Consider the following 20400-nt stretch of genomic DNA (forward strand, 5'->3'; position numbering starts at 1 on the left):
ACAGAACTACTGTCTACAGCCGATTCTTACATTTCTTTAGACAAGTCACATCCTAAGTACCATGAGGAACAAGCAAGGTACCCACAGAGGTTAGCCATAGTTGTAGATCCAGTGTAGTTAATCCTCAATTCTTAAACGGGTACTCCGGCCCCTAGACATCTTATCCCCTATCCAAAGGATAGGGGATAAGGTGTCTGATTGCGGGGGTCCCACCGCTGGATCTCTCCTACACCACCTCTGTCATCTGCTGCATGGAGCTAGCTTCACTCCGTGCCTGATGACTGGCGTTGCAGGGGCCTGAGGATCGTGACGTCACGCCCCGCCCTGCCCCCTTAATGCAAGTCTATGGGAGAAGGGGCGTGGCGGCCATCACACCCCCTACCATAGACTTGCATTAAGGGGGCGGGGCGTGATGTCACAAGAGAGCCGTGACGTCACAGTCCTCCGGCCCCTGCATCGCCAGTCATCAGGCACAGAGCAAAGCTCGCTCCGTGCCCCAGATGACAAGGGTGCTGCAGGAGAGATCGCAGGGGTTCCTAGTGGTGGGACCCCCACGATCAGACATCTTATCCCTATCTTTTGGATAGGGGATAAGATGTATAGGGGCAGAGTACCCCTTTAAAGTCGCAAGTCTCATCCTAAAAATGGCAATGGAGAATAATCCAGGCTGTACCGCAGAGGTTATTTAAGATCTTATCTATAAACCCTGGCTTCTGGGTTATTATTTTTGTGGGCCTTCGTACAGATTTTTAGTGAAGCAGCCATTAGTGAGAATATTTAGTAAAATGTAGGGTTGCACCACTCCTGCCATGTGACACTACAACCCTCATTATATATCATTTACTACAAACACAACTCTACTTCTAGCGTCACAAACTTTACATTTGCGCAAGTATCCATTTTGATTCTCACTATCCTGCCATTCCACAAAAGAATACATATTTTAAAGGCATAATACATCATTTACACTAACTTTAATATTACTGTTGATCAGTAGATCTTACCATGCTTTACCCAGCAAGAAAAAAACATGACTAGCCAGCCAGCACCCTGATTTGTACTGAGGGAGAAAACCCAAAACAGCTGTCTATACAACTGGGTAACTCTTACTTCTGGAGGAGATTCTCGCTTGGTTTATAATTCCCAGACATGTTTCAAGGCTTTTTTAAAGGGGTATTCCGGGCAAATTTTTTTCATCCCCTATCCAAAGGATAGGGGATAAGATGTCACGCCACGCCCCCTCCATTCATGTCTATGGGAGGGGGCGTGATGGCCGTCACGCCCCCTCCCATAGACATGAATGGAGGGGGCGTGGCGTCACGTCCCCAGTCCCGGAAACGGTTTCCGAAACTAGAGACGCAGAATGCGGGTGCTGCAGGTAGATCGGAGGGGGTCCCAGCAGCGGGCCCCCCATGATCAGACATCTTATCCCCTATCCTTTGGATAGGGGATAAAATGTTTTTGCCCGGGATACCCCTTTAAAGAGTACCTGTCATCAACAAAAACTTTTAATATGTTGTTCATAATCATTAATGAAGAGATATTGTAATATATCTTCATTAAAAAATATTAATATTTATACCAGTTTTTTCATTTTATACTTTTGGCCACTAGGGGTCTCTCTTCTATGCCTGGTCTGCAAGCAGCTTCCTATGCTTTTCATAGTAAGTATACAGCTTTTAGGACTAATGCTGAAAGGGCACTGGTCCTTCCACTGGAAGTTCAGTACTCTCAGCTTAGGACTCGCTCCCAGCCTGTGAGCTACAAGCCTGCACATGCCTCTCATATAACAGAGGCCAGTCACCTCCCCCTCCCCCTGCTCTGTGTTCTCCGTGCCCCTCACCACACGTTATCTTATACATTTGTATTATCTCACTGCACTCCCTGCTCTGTGCCCCCCCCCCCCCCCCTGACATTCATCTTAATCACTGCCTCTGTAATTGCTCCCACAACCCCTGGTTCTCAGCATTGACTTTTTAGTGCAGAGAGACACAGGAGAGAGAGAGACAGAGGATGCCATCCCTCACCTGTACTTAGTCTGTATGCACATTGCAGAGCAGTGTTTCCCAACCAGGGTGCCTCCAGTTGTTGCAAAACTACAACTCCCAGCATGTCTGGACAGCCGTTGGCTGTCTGGGCATGCTGGGAGTTGTAGTTTTGCAACAGCTGGAGGTGCCCTGGTTGGGAAACACTGCTGCAGAGGGAGAGCAGCATACAGGAAGACTGGCAGAAGCAGAGCCCCAGCCAGGCTTCATGTGACATCATGCCTGCCGGGACCCGCCTCCTTCCACCTCTCAGAAAGACAGTGTTCCTGAGCTAATGAAGAGGGATAAAAAAAAGGTATTTCCACAGCGTTTTAAACCTCAATAAACACAGGGATAGGCATAGTTAGAGAAGGGGACAGATGGGAAGGGGGATCAGGGAAAGTTTAGATGATGACAGGTACTCTTTAAGGGTTGAGCATTGATGTGCAGGGATGTTACCTCCAATAGGTGGCACCAGAGAGCAAGCCTCTTTTCTACTGTAGAAGCACTAGCTGCTAAGCATTTTTTTTTCCCCCCTGCGAAGCATTGCATGGATCATAAGTCTCCACACACCACTTTGGCACTCTCCCCTAGAAGAAACTTCACCACAACTTCTTCACCACCACAAGTCACACAACTTGCAGAAAAATTTGCCGGAAACTTGCAGAAAAATGTAACACTTATGACAGCATATAAAATAATTGCATGCTTATATACTTAAAGGGGTACTCCGGTGGAAAACATTTTTTTTGTTAAATCAACTGATGCCAGAAAGTTAAACAGATTTGTAAATGACTTCTATTTAAAAAATCTTTATCCTTCCAGTACTTTTTAGCAGCTGTATGCTACAGAGGAAATTCTTTTCTTTTTGAATTTCTTTTTTGTCATGTCCACAGTGCTCTCTGCTGACACCTGATGCCCGTATCAGGAACTGTCCAGAGCAGAAGAAAATCCCGATAGCAAACCTATGCTACTCTGGACAGTTCCTGACACGGACAGAGGTGTCAACTAAGAGCACTGTGGACAAGATAAAAAAGAAATTCAAAAAGAAAAGAATTTCCTCTGTAGCATACAGCTGCTAAAAAGTACTGGAAGGATTAAGATTTTTTTAATAGAAGTCATTTATAAATCTGTTTAACTTTCTGGCACCAGTTGATTTATAAAAAAAAATGTTTTCCACCGGAGTACCCCTTTAACATTTGTAAAAAAAATATATATACATTTTTATATTGATAATAAAATAAACAACTATAGTATAAATACCACATCAAAACAAGAATATGCATATGCCTTACCACTTTCTCGGCCTCCTGAAGACCGTAGTTTTGGCATCCCTCCTTGAAACAAGCCACCTAATCCTGGAGGTCCGCCAAATCCCCCTCCTCCGCCACCTCCACCTCCTCCTCCCATACCTCCGCCACCCCCGCCTCCAGGAGATGTTTTTGGTTCTGATGGAAAGAAATACAAAGTAAAATGTTTGACATTAAAAACTATGATTTTTTTTTAACATCAATATTTCTTTATTACAGACCTATGCCTGACTGATGATAGACCCTCTCAGTCAAGGGACACAACTATTGTCCCATTTCATTACTCATGGAATCTGAGATTGGATGTCTGTTTAGCTATACAAGACAAGAATACTTGCACACTTAAAGTGTTAGTGTCATTTAAAACAACTTGTGACGTGTTGCCCAGGCAAGCTGAGATTGCACTGGGTCTCACTCCTGAAACTCGCTGCAATCACTAGTTATAAGTATCTGCAGTGCACAAATACAACTTTTTTACTGCATGGACTTATGCAAAGAAAAGGTCGGATTTGATTGACAGCCAGGGAGTGAGGCTTGCACTGTCATAGACTTCTGTAACTCGTGAGTGCACATTAACTATCCAATGTCATTATTTGACATGTTGCCCAGGTATGTCAAAAGTTGAGATCGCAACAGGTCTAACTCCTGCAACCTGGTGTGATCTAAACTTTTGACAAGTTTGGGCAACATGTCCAAGTGTGGTGACCCCTTACGGGAGTTGTTACCTCATACCCTTCCTGCCTTGACAGGCAGCCTCCCTGCAGTATCCCCTGCCCCCACCCCTGCATCTGTTCTACTGTAATTGTATATTATCCCTATGTTATGTATATAAGAATGTTGTATCGTTAAGAAAGGTTAAAGGGGTACTCCAGTGAAAAACTTTTTTTTTAAATCAACTGGTGCCAGAAAGTTAAACAGATTTGTAAATTACTTCTATTAAAAAATCTTAATCCTTCCAGTTACTTATTAGCTGCTGACTACTACAGTGGAAATTATTTTCCATTTGAAACACAGAGCTCTCTGCTGACATCATGACCACGGTGCTCTCTGCTGACATCTCTGTCCATTTTAGGAACTGTCCAGAGTAGGAGAAAATCCCCATAGCAAACATATTCTGTTCTGGACAGTTCCTAAAATGGGAAGAGATGTCAGCAGAGAGCACTGTGCTCATGAAGTCAGCAGAGAGCTCTGTGTTTCAAAAAGAAAAGAATTTCCGCTGTAGTATTCAGCAGCTAATAAGTACTGGAAGGATTAAGATTTTTTAATAGAAGTAATTTACAAATCTGTTTAACTTTCTGGCACCAGTTAATAAAATTAAAAAAATAAAAAGTTTTCCAACAGAGTACCCCTTTAACATGTGATCATCAGTTGTCATGTGATTGTTACTCAGGAGGTATCCGTGACCAGGTGATTTATGGGTGACCAATGGTACCTCACCACAGTCTCCCCCATAAAAGCCCTGGGAGGAGTCTCTTCTGTCTCTTAGTTCCTGAGTCTTTGCTGAGGTGCAGTCGAGCCAAAGAATGTGTCTGGAGTCATAGGAGCCTCAAGTCAAGTCTGCAGCCACAAGCTACAAGTCTACAAGTAAAATAAAGTCCCAGCTTAGTCTGTCTCCAGTCAAGTCAAGTCAGTCACTGGCATCTATTGTCAAGTCAATGTGACCTGCACTAAATTGTCCAAAACCACTGCAAATCCCAGCAAGCCCTTAAGGTCTCTGAAGTCACTGGTCACCTCCGTGGGCCTGCCTACACTGTATAGACTGGACAATCTGTCACTCAGTAAAGCTACCGTTGTCCGTAACTTGGCGTCGGAGTCATTATAGCCCCCGGTGCCTAGCCCAGGATCCAGCGGTATACCTTCGGGTGGTATTGAGGATAGACCACACCCTTGCGTCATGAACACAAGGGGTTAATGCCATCTGCCCCTAGGGTAATTCCATCTGCCCTGCATCACACCCCGTACCACACAAGTTATTTTCAATGACTAACACTTTAAACAGGTTGTCCAAAGTAAAAAAAAAAAAATGACTGGTGTCTTCCAGCTCAGTCTCATTTACAATACCTCAATAAAGCGATCCCAGACACAAACCATGGACACATGTGGCACATACCTTGTATTTTAGTTACTTTATAATATGTATGTATTTAGTTTATTTACTTTGAGTCCTATATAAGTTGTATAACACCAGGAAGAACAGAAGGGAACATGATGCTAAGTCATGAGACTCTTTCTTTTTGAACGATATTTACATCGCTTTTGTGTATTAACCTAGCCACACAATTGATGATATGTTCATTTTTGTCTATGGTACTAAAAAACAATTGGTTAAAATGAAGAAAAATCTGCTCAGTTGATGAAATATTATTCATAGTGGGAAAAATATATTACATTTACTTTCACTATAAGGCTAGTCTTGGGGGTCAATAGATAAGTTTACCAAGGAGTATGACTATAGGCAGAGGTAGCAGTCACATAAGGGACCTAGTGTCCCGGGGACCCCAAGGCACCTATTCTATAAAAAGACACCAGTATCATAAACAGCACATAATAGATAAGGGGCTCTGTTACAGATTTTGCATTGGGGCCCAGCAGCTACATATTATGCCTATGCTTTAACCCCTTAAGGACCCGGGCTTTTTCCGTTTTTTCATTTTCAATTTTTCCTCCTTAACTTTAAAAATACTCATAACTCTTAAAAATTTTCACCTAAAATTATATATAATGGCTTTATTTTTGCGTCACTAATTCTACTTTGTAATTACATTAGTCATTTTACCCAAAAATCTACGGTGAAACGGGAAAAAAAATCAATGTGCGACAAAATTGATGAAAAAACACTATTTTGTAAGTTTTGGGGGCTTCTATTTTTACGCAGTACATTTTTTGTCAAAAATGATACCTTATCTTTATTCTGTAGGTCCATACGGTTATAGGTTTGAATTTGTATCACTTCCGAAAAAAATCATGAATACATGCAGGAAAATTTATACGTTTAAAATGGTCATCTTTTGACCCCTATAACTTTTTTATTTTTCTGTGTTCATGGCGCTTTGAGGACTAATTTTTTGCGCCGTCATCTGAAGTTTTTAGCTGAACCATTTTTGTTCTGATCAGACTTTTTGATCACTTATTATTCACTTTTTTGTGGTATAAAAAGTGATCAAAAATGCGCTATTTTGGACTTTGGAATTTTTTGCGCGTACGCCATTGAACGAGCGGTTTAAAAAGCGGTATATTTTTATAAATCGGACATTTCCGCACGCGGCGATACCACATATGTTTATTTTTATTATTATTTACATAATGTTTTTTTTATTTTTGGAAATGCCGGGTGATTTAAACTTTTATTAGGGGAAGGGATAATTGAAAGGGTTAATGATTTTTTTACACTTTTCTTATGCAACATTATAGCTCCTATAGGGGGGTCTATAACATTGCATTTACTGATCTTTTACACTGATTGATCCATCTCCATAGGAATGGATCAATCAGTGTTTTCGGCGATTGAATGCTCAAGCCTGGATCTCAGGCTTGAAGCATTCATTCGGCGATCGGACAGCACAGGAGAAGGTAAGAAGACCTCCTCCTGTGCTACAGCTGTTCGGGATGCCGCAATTATACCGCGGCGATCCCGAACAGCTCCCTGAGCTAGCCAGGCACTTTTACTTTCGTTTTTAGCCGCGCGGCTCAGCTTTGAGCGCGCGGCTAAAGGGTTAATAGCGCGCGGCACAGCGATCAGTGCCGCGCGCTATTAGAGGCGGGTCCCGGCTTCACTATGACGCCGGGCCCGCCGCGATATGATGCGGGGTCACCGTGTGACCCCGCGTTATATCGCAGGACCGGGACCCATGACGTATGCATACGTCATGGGTCCTTAAGAGGTTAAAGGGGTTCTCCGGTGCTTAGACATCTTATCCCCTATCCAAAGGATAGGGGATAAGATGCCTGATCGCGGGGGTCCCGCCGCTGGGGACCCCCGTGATCTTGCACGCGGCACCCAGTTTGTAATCAGTCCCCGGAGCGTGATTACCGGCGACCACAGGGCCAGCGGCGTGTGACGTCACGCCTCCACCCCCGTGTAACGTCACGCTCCGCCCCTCAATGCAAGCCTACGGGAGGGGGCATGATAGCTGTCACGCCCCCTCCCATAGGCTTGCATTGAGGGGCGGAGCGTGACGTCATACGGGGGCAGAGGCATCACGTCACACGCCGCCGGCCCGGTGGTCGCCGGTAATCAGACCCGGAGCGAACACGCTGCGGAGACTAATTACAAACGGGGTGCCGCGTGCAAGATCGCGGGGGTCCCCAGCGGCGGGACTCCCGCGATCAGGCATCTTATCCCCTATCCTTTGGATAGGGGATAAGATGTCTAAGCACCGGAGAACCCCTTTAAGAGCATATATTGGAAGCATTTCTAACACATGCGTTAAATGTGAACCATTGCAGAGGAGGGGGTTACAAAGCAACCTGTAGTAATTTGATGAAGAGATACAGCACAGCAGCCTTAGGGAGGAAGTGAATGTATGGTGAGTGAGGGCTGGCTAAGTGCTTGCCCCTTCCTGAGCAGTGGATATCAAAATGAGTGGACAGCAGAACAGAGTGATTTGTGAGCCAAATACAGAAGCTAGACACATAAAGAAGGCATGTAAAGCATCTCCATGACCTAGAACAGTGTTTCCCATCCAGGGTGCCTCCAGGTGTTGCAGAATTACAACTCCCAGAATGCCTGGACAGCCAAGGCTACCAAAGACTGTCCAGGCATGCTGGGATTTGTAGTTTTGCAACATCTGGAGGCACCCTGGTTGGGAAACACTGACCTAGGGAGTAACATATAAAAGCATTATTTTCTTTTTTTTTTTTTTTTTTTGATATGACAAGTACACTTTTAATAAAACCTACTTTCAAAGACTGGTCCACTTCGGTCATTGGTAACGGCCTTCTTAAGCTTTCTACCTTTGTGGATATCTGATAGAAGAGCATTTCTTCCAGACTGCTCAGATCTGCTGAGAGCAGGCTTTTCTGTATTTGCCTGCAGAGAGAAAAAAAAAAAAAAAAAAGGAAAAGTACATACAGTACAGTAAAATACACCATTTAAACTAAACACATACATAAGGGTCCTCTTAGACCGGAAGATCCTTGCCCGATCCAGCAGATCGTGCTTGATAAAAGAGAAGATATAGGGCAGTGGTCTTCAACCTGCGGACCTACAGATGTTGCAAAACTACAACTGCCAGCATGCCCGGACAGCCAACGGCTGTCCGGGCATGCTGGGAGTTGTAGTTTTGCAACATCTGGAGGTCCGCAGGTTGAAGACCACTGATATAGGGAAATGTATCCACTCTGACTGTCACGCCATTCCATTAGAGGGGCAGGGCCCCATTATACTGTGTCTGCTGTACTTCCTATGACAGGGGTGCGCATACTTAAAGGGGTAGTCCAGTGGTGAAAAACTTATCCCCTATCCTAAGGATAGGGGATAAGTTTGAGATCGCGGGGGGTCCGACCGCTGGGGCCCTCTGCGATCTCTCTGTACGGGGCCCCGGCTCTCCGCCGAGATAGCGGGTGTCGACCCCCGCACGAGGCGGCGGCCGACATGCCCCCTCAATACATCTCTATGGCAGAGCCGGAGATTGCCGAAGGCAGTGCTTCGGCTCTGCCATAGAGTTGTATTGAGGGGGCGTGTCGGCCGCCGCCTCGTGCGGAGGTCGACACGCCCCCTTCCCGCGGGCTGTCGGGGCTCCGTACAGGAGATCGCAGGGGGCCCCAGCGGTCGGACCCCCTGCGATCTGCAACTTATCCCCTATCCTTAGGATAGGGGATAAGTTGCTCACCACTGAATCACCACTGGACTACTCCTTTAAAGGGGTATTCCAGGGAAAAACTTTTTTTTATACATATATCAACTGGCTCCAGAAAGTTAAACAGATTTGTAAATTACTTCTATTAAAAAATCTTAATCCTTTCAGTACTTATGAGCTTCTGAAGTTAAAGGGGTACTCCGGTAAAAACCTTTTTTCTTTTAAATCAACTGGTCGCAGAAAGTTAAACCTATTTGTAAATGACTTCTATTAAAAAAATCTTAATCCTTCCAGTACTTATTAGCTGCTGAATGCTACAGAGGAAATTCCTTTCTTTTTGGAACACTGATGACATCACGAGCACAGTGCTCTCTGCTGACATCTCTGTCCATTTCAGCAACCATGCATAGCAGATGTATGCTAAGGGCAGCATGGTGGATCAGTGGTTAGCACCGCTGCCTTGCAGTGCTGGGGACTTGGGTTCAAATCCCATTAAGGACAACAATAAATAAAGTGTTATTATTATTATAATAACATCAGCAGAGAGCACTGTGCTCGTGATGTCATTCCAAAAAAAAAAGAATTTCCTCTGTAGTATTCAGCAGCTAATAAGTACAGGAAAGATGAATATTTTTCAATAGAAGTAATTTACAAATATGTTTAACTTTCTGCCACCAGTTGATTTAAAAGAAAAAAGGTTTTCACCGGAGTACCCCTTTAACCCCTTCCCGACCTATGGCATACATGTATGTCATGGGTCGGCTCCCATTCTATAACGTGGGGCCACGGCGTGGCCCCTCGTCATAGCGGGTCGGGCCCGGCACCTAGCAACGGCCAGGACCCGTGGCTAATAGCGCGCGGCAGTGATCGCAGTGCCGCGTGCTATTAACCCTTTAGATGCGGCGTTCAAAGTTGAATGCCGCATCTAAAGTGAGAGTAATCTAATGCCGGTTAGCTCAGGGAGCTGCTCGGGATCGCTGCGGCAAAATCGCGGCATCCCGAACAGCTTACATGACAGCAGGAGGATCCCTACCTGCCTCCTCGCTGTCCGATCGCCGAATGACTGCTCAGTGCCTGAGATCCAGGCATGAGCAGTCAAGCGGCAGAATCATTGATCACTGGTTTCCTATGAGAAACCAGTGATCAATGTGAAAGATCAGTGTGTGCAGTGTTATAGGTCCCTATGGGAGCTATAACATTGCGAAAAAAAAAGTGAAAAAAAAGTGAATAAAGATCATTTAACCCCTTCCCTAATAAAAGTTTGAATCACCCCCCTTTTCCTTATTTTTAAAAAAAACTGTGTAAATAAAAATAAACATATGTGGTATCCTCGCGTGCGGAAATGTCCGAATTATAAAAATATATCATTAATTAAACCGTACGGTCAAAAAGTCCAATCATTACAAAAATGGTATCGCTAAAAACTTCAGATCACGACGCAAAAAATGAGCCCTCATACTGTCCCATATGCAGAAAAAAAAAAAGTTATAGGGATCAGAAGATGACAATTTTAAACATATAAATTTTCCTGCATGTAGTTATGATTTTTTCCAGAAGTACAATAAAAACAAACCTATATAAGTAGGGGATCATTTTAACCGTATGGACCTACAGAATAAAGAGAGAGTGTCATTTTTACCGAAAAATGTACCGTGTAGAAACGGAAGCCCCCAAAAGTTACAAAATTGTGTTTTTTCTTCAATTTTGTCGCATAATGAATTTTTTTTCCGTTTCTCTGTAGATTTTTGGGTAAAATGACTACTAAAAATGTCACTGCAAAGTAGAATTGGTGGTGCAAAAAATAAGCCATCATATGGATTTTTAGGTGCAAAATTGAAAGAGTTATGGTTTTTTAAAGGTAAGGAGGAAAAAACGAAAGTGCAAAAATGGAAAAACCCTGGGTCATGAAGGGGTTAAGGTTGTTCTTTTCTGTCTAAGTGCTCTCTGATGACACCTGTCTCGGGAAACGCCCAGTTTAGAAGCAAATCCCCATAGCAAACCTCTTCTAAACTGGGCGTTTCTCGAGACAGTTGTCATCAGAGAGCAATTAGACAGAAAAGAACAACCTTAACTTCAGAAGCTCATAAGTACTGAAAGGATTAAGATTATTTAATAGAAGTCATTTACAAATCTGTTTAACTTTCTGCGACCAGTTGATTTAAAAGAAAAAAGTTTTTTACCGGAGTACCCCTTTAACTTCAGAAGCTCATAAGTACTGAAAGGATTAAGACGCCACGTCTCCGCCCTCCGTGTGATGTCACGCTCCGCCCCTTAATGCAAGCCTATGGGAGGGGGCTTGATTGCTGCTATACAGCAAAAAAAAAAAAAAGGAAACACAAAAAGTGGTATTAACACAACCTCACATGTACTCTTGTATGCCTTTTTCTTTTATTGTAGTTACTTAAAGGAGTACTCCAGCGCAAAATAATGTATCCCCTATCCAAAGGATAGGAGATAAGTTATAGATCGCGGGGGGTCCGAGTGCTGGGGCCCCCTGGGATCTCCTGGACGGGGCCGCGGCAGTCTGCAGGAAGTGAAGTTTTGTCCCCAGCAGAAAGCCGCGGCAGATGCGCCCCTCCATGTATCTCTATGGGTACATGGAGGGGTCGTGTCGGCCACCGCGTCATGCGGGGACGGAATGCCCCCTTTCCAGCATACTGCTGAGGCCCCGTCCAGGAGATCCCGGGGGCCCCATCGCTCCGACCCCCCGCGATCTATAACTTATCCCCTATCCTTCTGATAGGGGATAAGTTATATTGCACCACAGATCTCCTTTAAAGGGGTACTCTGCCCCTGGCATCTTATCCCCTATCCAAAGGATAGGGGATAAGATGTTAGATCGCCGCGGTCCCTCAGCTGGGGACCCCGGGGATCGCTGCTGCAGCACCCCGCTATCATTACTGCGCAGAGCGAGTTCGCTCTGTGCGTAATGACGGGCGATACAGGGGCCAAAGCATCGTTACGTCATGGCTCCGCCCCTCATGACATCATGGCCCGTCCCCTTAATGCAAGTCTATGGCAGAGGGCGTGACGACCACCACGCCCCCTCCCATAAACTTGTATTGACGGGGGCGGACCGTGACGTCACGAGGGGCGGAGCCATGACGTAACGATGCTTTGGCCCCTGTATCGCCCGTCATTACGCACAGAGCGAACTTGCTCTGCGCAGTAATGATAGCGCGGTGCTGCAGCAGCGATCCCCGGGGTCCCCAGCATCGGGACCCCGGCGATCTGACATCTTATCCCCTATCCTTTGGATAGGGGATAAGATGTCTAGGGGCGGAGTACCCCTTTAAGCCACCAGCAGGGGTCTATTGATCAAATGGCATGCAATAAAAAAGGGAAAATAAGGGGACTATGGGTGGACATTTATCATTGTTTGCTTTGGTAAGCAAGTTCTGAAGGCATTTTTTTTTTTGCTGTAGCTTTGCTAATGGGCTACATATTTATCATACTATCACAGGGGGTTGATACATTTGGAGACTTTTGTGAGACTTTTTTTTGTGACTTTTTAAATTTGCTCACGTACAGGAGTTTTGTACTCTAGGTCAGACTTGTGACTTTTTGAAAGGGGGTTTGCAACTTTTTTTTTTTTGACTTTCGCACATCATAAATTCGTGACCACTGCAAAGTGAAAACTGCTTACCCACAAAAGTCACACAAAAAAGTGCTTAGGTGCACGTGCAACTTTTTGTGTGCCCAGAGTAAGCAAGAAAAAGGTTACCTGTGCAGAGGAAAACTTGCCCAGTTGTCCATAGCAACCAATCAGATTGCTGCTTTCATTTTTCACAGGCCTTCATAAAAATGAAAGCAGCGAGCTGATTGGTTGCTATGGACAACTGGGCAAGTTTTCCTCTGCACAGGTTTTGATAAATCTCCCCCATAATAATTAATTATTATAAATAATTCAATAATATATAATTAATCATCATCATAATGTCTACTATAGAACATGATGGATTAGAACAGCGGTCTTCAATCTGTGGCCCTCCAGATGTTGCAAAACTACAACTCCCAGCATGCCCGGACAGGCAACGGCATGCTAGGAATTGTAGTTTTGCAACATCTGGAGGGCCACAGGTTGAAGACCACTGGACTAGAAGGTCTAGAAAACATGGTGCAATAAATTCAAGCATCCACAAGGAGATTCCGATTATTATAAATAAAGTCTGTAGTTTTATTATCTGTCATATGGCTGCACCAGATAGCAGGAAAGGGTTCTGGAAAAGTGCTAAGTCTGGGCTGTGTACTTTAGAGACTTTTCAGTGTTCTTTGTGCCTTTTTTGCGCCTTTTCACAAAAAGGCGCAGTTCATAAAACTCTTCCATATCATGTGTATTGCCAAAATCAGTGGATTGCAACTCAAATTCAGCAGAAATGTGTAAACCAAAAGGCGCAAAAAAGGCGCAAATAAACCCTGTTTGCGCCTTTTTTTGCACCTTTTCTAGACACAAAAAACAATCTATAGACAATTATAAATGTCGGCCTAACAGCGTAAATTCATGCATGTGCTCTAAACCACACAATTTGCTTGCAGATACATTTTATTAATAATAATAATAATTTTATTTATATAGCGCCTACAGATTCCGCAGCGCAAGTTACTGATGAAAATGCACACATAAAAATAAAACACGTCAGCAAAATTTTACACTGTGTCAACATACCCAAAGGCTGTCTGGGCATGCTGGGAGTTGTAGTTTTGCAACAGGCGGAGGCACTCTGGTTGGTAAACATTGCCTTAAAGGGGTACTCCGCTGGAAAACTTTATTATTTTTTTTAATTAACTGGTGCCAGAAAGTTAAACAGATTTGTAAATTACTTCTGTTTAAAAATCTTAATTCTTCTAGTACTTATCAGCTGCTGTATGCTCCACTGGAAGTTCTTTTATTTTTGAATTTCCCTTCTGTCTGATCACAGTGTTCTCTGCTGACACCTCTGTCCACGTCAGGAACTGTCCAGAGTAGGAGCAAATCCCCATAGCAAACATATCCTGCTCTGGGCAGTTTCTGACATGGACAGAGGTGTCAGCAGAGGGCACTGTGGTCATACATTAAGGAAATTCAAAAAGAAAAGAACTTCCTGTAGAGCATACAGCAGCTGATAAGTACTAGAAGGATTAAGATTTCTAAATATGAGTAATTTACAAATCTGTTTAACTTTCTGGCATTAGATAAATAAACAAAAATGTTTTCCAGTGGAGTACCCCTTTAAGGCTTGCTCCGAAAATAAGCCATGAAGTTTCATGGTCCTGGATATCAAGGCCACAAATGATGCATAAATACAATATTACTAACTGTACTTTGTATATCTGTGTGATTGGAGATGTTCTTTAAAAGCCTACCAGGGTAAGTGTAGGAGGAGGCGGTGGGGGAGGGGGGCCAGGCATCTTCAGCTGGGTTCACTGTACCGTCTCCAGGACCTGCAAATAATAAGAAAGTGTAGTTACAGGCACCAATGACGATATTGAAATTTTGATTCAGTAAATAGCTGGTTTTTATAATTTTTTTTTTTTGCATATTTAAAGGGGTACTCCGACGCAACACATCTTATCCCCTATCAGAAGCGCGGCACTTCGGTCATCCGTGCACGGAGCGAGCTCCACTCTGTGCCGGATGACTGGCGACTACAGCCACTGCACCCCCTCCATTCAGGTCTATGGGAGGAGGCGTGACGGCTACATACTAACCATCTTGCCCCCTTCCATAGACATGAATGGAGGGGCGCGTGGTGTGTCGCCACGAAAATGGGAGCTCCACGCTCCTGTGTTCCGGACGCCACTGCTGCCGGCCCGAAAATTTTGGTCTAGAGATTACGAGTGCGGCTGAATCAGTCAGTGCTAGGACCGCGCGGACATTGCAGTCCCCAATAGATTGCAATGTGTTCCGCGAGGATATCCGCCTGAAGAAAGAGCACCAGCATATTTTAAAGCGGATTTTCCGTTCACAAATTCTGCTTCAAAAATTGCAAAGTGTGAATTGGTGAACGGAAAACCCATTCACTAGCTTGTACATTTTAGCAAGCAGAATTTCTGAAGCGGAATTGCAGGCAGAAATTCCATAGTGTGAACCTAGCCTAAGTGTCTCTTGCTATGCCGACTGAGCTAGCCAGGCAATTAGTTACTCCATAATGTGCACCTCTTTACTAAACTATTTTCCCATAGAAAGTACTGTATTGCTCCATTTTAGAAAAAAATATTGTACCTCATTATTGTATCCTTCAATGGGGGGTATTTATCAAAGGATTTATGTGTTTTTTTTTTTCACGTAACTTTGGTGCAATACTTTGGCGCAGTGACTTTTGGCGCATCTTCTCCACTGTCATTTTTACAACTTTCTCAAAATCACACGGTCCTGTGTGTGATTTCAACTTTAGTCAGTAATTCATCAATTGCGCCAATCGATCTTTGGCGCAATTTTGGTGCAAATCCCGTTTTTTTTGGCGCAAATCCCCGCCAAGAAATCTTGCACATGGAAAACACACTTAGCAATATCAGAAAATGTAAAGGCGTCAAAATACATTTAAAAAACTTTTTGGTGAAAGCAGCGACTCCTCTGGGGCTGCGCAATACTATCCTGCGACATAGTTGTCTCTGAGGAACCTTCACCCTCCGTTGAGCCAGCATTGGACATGGCCACACAGGTTCAGGAAAGGGAAGCACTAAAGCAGTGGTCTCCAACCTGCGGACCTCCAGATGTTGCAAAACTACAACTCCCAGCATGCCCGGACAGCCAACGGCTGTCCGGGCATGCTGGGAATTGTAGTTTTACAACATCTGGAGGTCCCCAGGTTGAAGACCACTGCACTAAAGTAACAAAAAAAAAAAAAACTACCCAAGTTGAAAATAAAATCCATTTCACATGGCGGCTATAAACCCCACAAAAGAAAATAACTCATGTCGCTTGCTGATATACTGCAGGAGGGACTCCGAAATGGCTGCTCTACAGGGTAAAATACGCGTCCTCTGTGGGGGTAAGTTCTGTGTAAAAGGCGCTGTGAACAGCTGATTTCAACATTTGAGCCTAAATTACTAACAACTTGCACCAAATGATAAATTTGGTGCATGTCCACGAAAACCAAGTGGAAAAAAAAAGGGTAAAAGGAAACAGTCAACAGGCAAAATTGATAAATACCCCCCCATGTGTACAAATAGTATTTTGGCCCTTATGTACTAAGGGGGAGATTTATCAAAACCTGAGCAGAAGAAAATGTGCCCAGTTGCCCATAGCAACCAATCAGATTGCTTCTTTCATTTTGCAGAGGCCTTGTTAAAAATGAAAGAAGCGAGCTGATTGGTTGCTATGGGCAACTGGGCAACTTTTCCCCTGGACAGGTTTTGATAAATTTCCCCCTAAGAGTGTTTGTGTAGGTTTCTTTGTGGGTTTTATTTATTTTCCACGGTATTTACTAAGGTTTCCCTACATTTTCCACTTTCCCTACATTTAGCTTTTTTTTTTCACATGTTCTGACCTGTCGGGTTTTCCTCAGCTCAAATCCACCACATTTTCTGTGGAAACCTTAGTAAATATGTTGGGTTTTTGGGAAAATGTCAGGAACGCGCCACTTTCCTAAGGCCACGCCCCTTTCCCCGGAGGCCACGCCCTGGGTTTTCTTAGCAAAATGGAGAGTTAGTCGGGGTTTTTTCAATTCTGGCGGAAATTCTAGGGCAAATTCTGGCACAGGCAGAATTTCTGACGCAATGCGACAGAATCTGGCGCGCAACCCAAAACATGTCGGGTTTGCAATAGTATATGAGGGCCAATGGGGGAGATTTATCAAAACCTGTGTAGAGTCAAAGTTGCCCAGTTGCCCATAGCAACCAATCAGCTTGCTTCTTACATTCCTAACAAGGCCTGTGAAAAATGAAAGAAGCGATGTGATTGGTTGCTATAGGCAACTGGGCAACTTTGCCTCTGCGCAGGTTTTGATAAATCTCCCCCAATGTGTACAAGCGTAAAAGGAGTGAAAATGCAGATACCATAAATAAATTGTATGTCTAATGCTTCCCGTCACACATGCCAGCTTCCTGTAAAAATAAAAAATGGTGCTATGACAGGAAGGTTAGTGTTCAGTGCAAACCCACAGTCATCCTGTTTCTCAAATGCATACTCATTTCAACTACAGCAGTGGTTTTCAACCTGCGGACCTCCAGATGTTTCAAAACTACAACTCCCAGCATGCCCGGACAGCCGTTGGCTGTCCGGGCATGCTGGGAGTTGTAGTTTTGCAACATCTGGAGGTCCGCAGGTTGGAGACCACTGAACTACAGGAACTGAGATGATACGGCTCTGGCCTACCGAGAGAAGGGGATACATGGCACGTAGCACCAGCAGTGTCCTCACACCTCTCGCCTGTAGCACTAACCAAGTTTACCTCCAGCAGCTATAAATATCCAATGTGCAGTTTAGCTTCTACATCTCTTATATATATATATATATATATATATATTCCAAATTATTCTGAAATCAGATAATTAATGTCATTATTATCATCTGAGCAGTACCTCTAAGAAAGAGATCTTGACACCAAAGTCCAACAAATGTATAGGACATAAATCACACGTAAAACTTTCCTCCGGCTTCACATTAGGGAAATGTCCATTCTGTGGTGCTCAGCGGAGGGCTGCGTGAGCATGGGGAAGCAACAGGCGACGGCCGTATCGCGCACTATGCTATCCAGTACTTATCAGCTGCTGTATACTACAGAGAAAGTTGAATTGTTCTTCTTAAGCTGTGGATGTTTATTAGACTCTTCTAAGACAGTGATTCCCAACCGCGGTGCCGAGGCAGACTTGTGTGCAAAATGGTGCCCTGGGGCGGAACGAGCTGCATCTGCGCTGGACTCCCGTGCCTGCCATGGAACTGCAAGCTGCGCGGGCCAACTTGCTTAAGGTACCGTACCCTTTTCACCCCTATGTTAACCCTTCTCAACCCTGTCCAAACACCCCCCACCACCACCACCGTCACCCAGGTCCACCCTCTACCCCCCCCCCCCGTCACTCATGTCCACCCCCTCTGTCATCCATGTCCGCCTTGTCCACCTCCCTGTCCATCCCAGTCACCCATGTCCACCCCCCATCACCCATGTCCACCCCCCCATCACCCATGTCCACCCCCCCGTCACACATGTCAACCCCCCCCATCCACCCATGTCCACCCCCCGTCACCCAGGTCCACCCCCTGTCACCCATGTTCACCCTCCTGTCGTCCTTGTCACCCATGTCCACCCCCCCTGTCACTCATGTCCACCCCCCCTCACACATGTCCATCCTCTTATCATCCCCGTCACCCATGTCCACCCCCCCCTCACCCATGTCCACCCTCCTGTCATCCATGTCCGCCTTGTCCACTCCCCTGTCCATCCCTGTCACTCTTGTTTACCCCCCCGTCTACCCCTGTAGTCTACCCTGTCACCCATGTCCACCCTCCTGTTCACCCATCTGTCCCTTTGTCACCCCAGTCCACCCCTCTCTGTCACTCCTGTCCCTCTTTTACCCCCTTGTCCACCCCTCTGACCCCCTGTCTCCCATGTCTACCCTCCTATAATCCATGTCCACCCCCCCATCCAACCCTCTGTCACCCCTGTACATCCCTGTCACCCATGTTCACCCTCCATTGTCCACCCCTCTGACCACATCTATGTCACCCATGTACACTCCTCTATAGCTCTCTGTCACCAATGTACACTTCTCTACAACACTCTGTCACCAATATACACTCCTCTGCACCCCTCTGTCACCCATGTACACTCCTATACACCCCTCTGTCACCCATGTACACTCCTCTACACCCCTCTGTACACTCTTCTACACCCCTCTGTTACCCATGTACACTCTTCTACACCCCTCTGTCACCCATGTACACTCATTTACACCTCTCGGTCAGCCATGTACACTCCTCTACACCCATCTGTCACCCATGTACACTCCTCTACACCCCTCTGTCACCCATGTACACCCATCTGTCACCCATGTACACTCCTCTATACCCATCTGTCACCCATGTACTCTCCTCTACACCCATCTGTCACCCATGTACACTCCTCTACACCCATCTGTCACCCATGTACACCCATCTGTTCCCATGTACACTTTTCTGCACCCCTCTGTACACTCCTCTACACCCCTCTGTACACTCCTCTACACCCCTTTGTCACCCATGTACACCCCTTTACACCCCTCTTTCATCCATGTACACTCCTCTACACCCATCCCCACCCCTCTGTCATCCATGTACACTCTTCTACACCCCTCTGTCACCCATGTAAAAAAAAGTGCGGAGCCTAATAGGTTTGTTTTGCAGGTTTAGCGGTGAAGAATTGTGTATGGAAGAAATTGTGATGATGGCCCGGACCAGATGGAGAAGAGAAGGCAACGATGCAAATTAGAGAAGACGTCATTTGTGAGTTGCTGTATAAAGCAGCACTTTAAACTACATACCCACTGATAAATAGATATAGTGCATTACGTTTCTATTTGTTTTTTTTTGCTCGTCAACTTCGGTAGCGGTGCCCCGCGTAAATTTTTTTTTTTACGAGGTGTGCCCCGACCCGAAAAGGTTGGGAAACACTGTTCTAAGGCACCTGAAACTGTTCACAAAAGGTTAGTACATAACTAGGGGAGGATATATGTAAACGGGTTAGCAACTGTACTGGGCTCACTTCTTTTCAATATGTTTATTAATAACACTTTTGACCTATCCCCCCCCCCCCCGCTCCCCCCTACATGAGCAATCATCAGACTGCTTTTACAGGTTATTTGTTTAAGCAATGTACCTGCCCATTCCCAATGCAGCTGCCGATCTGACATCACCTAGTCCCCGGTGCTCACTGCTGCTGCGTTGTTCCAGTGAGTGGGCAGATCCTTTGGTTTTTTAAGCATGGGAAAGGTCGGATTGGTACCTTCAGGGGGAAATCAGAGCGTAGGTGAGTATAACGTTTTGGTTTTCAAGTCACCTGAGCCATTTTTTTTCTGGGGCTAGACAACCCCTTTAAACATGATAGTTAAGTACATGATTAGTGAAGCCAACAGAGCTGTTGCTCCTGGTGAAGGAAAGTCTACCCATGGCTTAGTATTGTGGTTTGGGCTGTGTTATTGGGTACTTTCTGACATGCATATTTAAAGTATATAAGTCATATGTTACCATAAATGAAACAAATGGAAGTATAATTCCTTTAATAGAGGGTCATTGTCTGTGCAGCAGTGTTTGTGAATATAGTCAGAAAGAGGAATGCCGAGATTAATAGGCCTCTTCAAGTTCAGTCACTCTCC

The 20400-nt window shown here is 44.9% G+C and overlaps 1 protein-coding gene across 16 annotated transcripts in view; it reads right to left on the minus strand.

Moving 5' to 3' along the window:
• Positions 1 to 20400, minus strand: part of WIPF1 (WAS/WASL interacting protein family member 1) — a 120006-nt gene that overhangs the window by 19741 nt on the left and 79865 nt on the right. For 6 of the 16 annotated variants that reach the window (XM_056535618.1, XM_056535621.1, XM_056535619.1 and 3 more), the window contains 3 exons: positions 14476 to 14553; positions 8234 to 8363; positions 3320 to 3472 (listed from right to left, as the gene is read on the minus strand). In XM_056535618.1, the coding sequence (XP_056391593.1) occupies positions 3320 to 3472; positions 8234 to 8363; positions 14476 to 14520 (328 nt within the window). In that variant the 5' untranslated portion in view covers positions 14521 to 14553. Of the gene's footprint in view, positions 1 to 3319; positions 3473 to 8233; positions 8364 to 14475; positions 14554 to 15334; positions 15833 to 16264; positions 16289 to 16325; positions 16353 to 16601; positions 16896 to 17109; positions 17173 to 17240; positions 17301 to 17428; positions 17484 to 17634; positions 17785 to 19904; positions 19929 to 20400 lie in introns of those variants that run through there. The other 10 variants (XM_056535634.1, XM_056535626.1, XM_056535623.1 and 7 more) reach the window with 10 other exon arrangements.

Source organism: Hyla sarda, chromosome 8, assembly GCF_029499605.1.
Source record: "Hyla sarda isolate aHylSar1 chromosome 8, aHylSar1.hap1, whole genome shotgun sequence".
NCBI lineage: Eukaryota > Metazoa > Chordata > Amphibia > Anura > Hylidae > Hyla > Hyla sarda.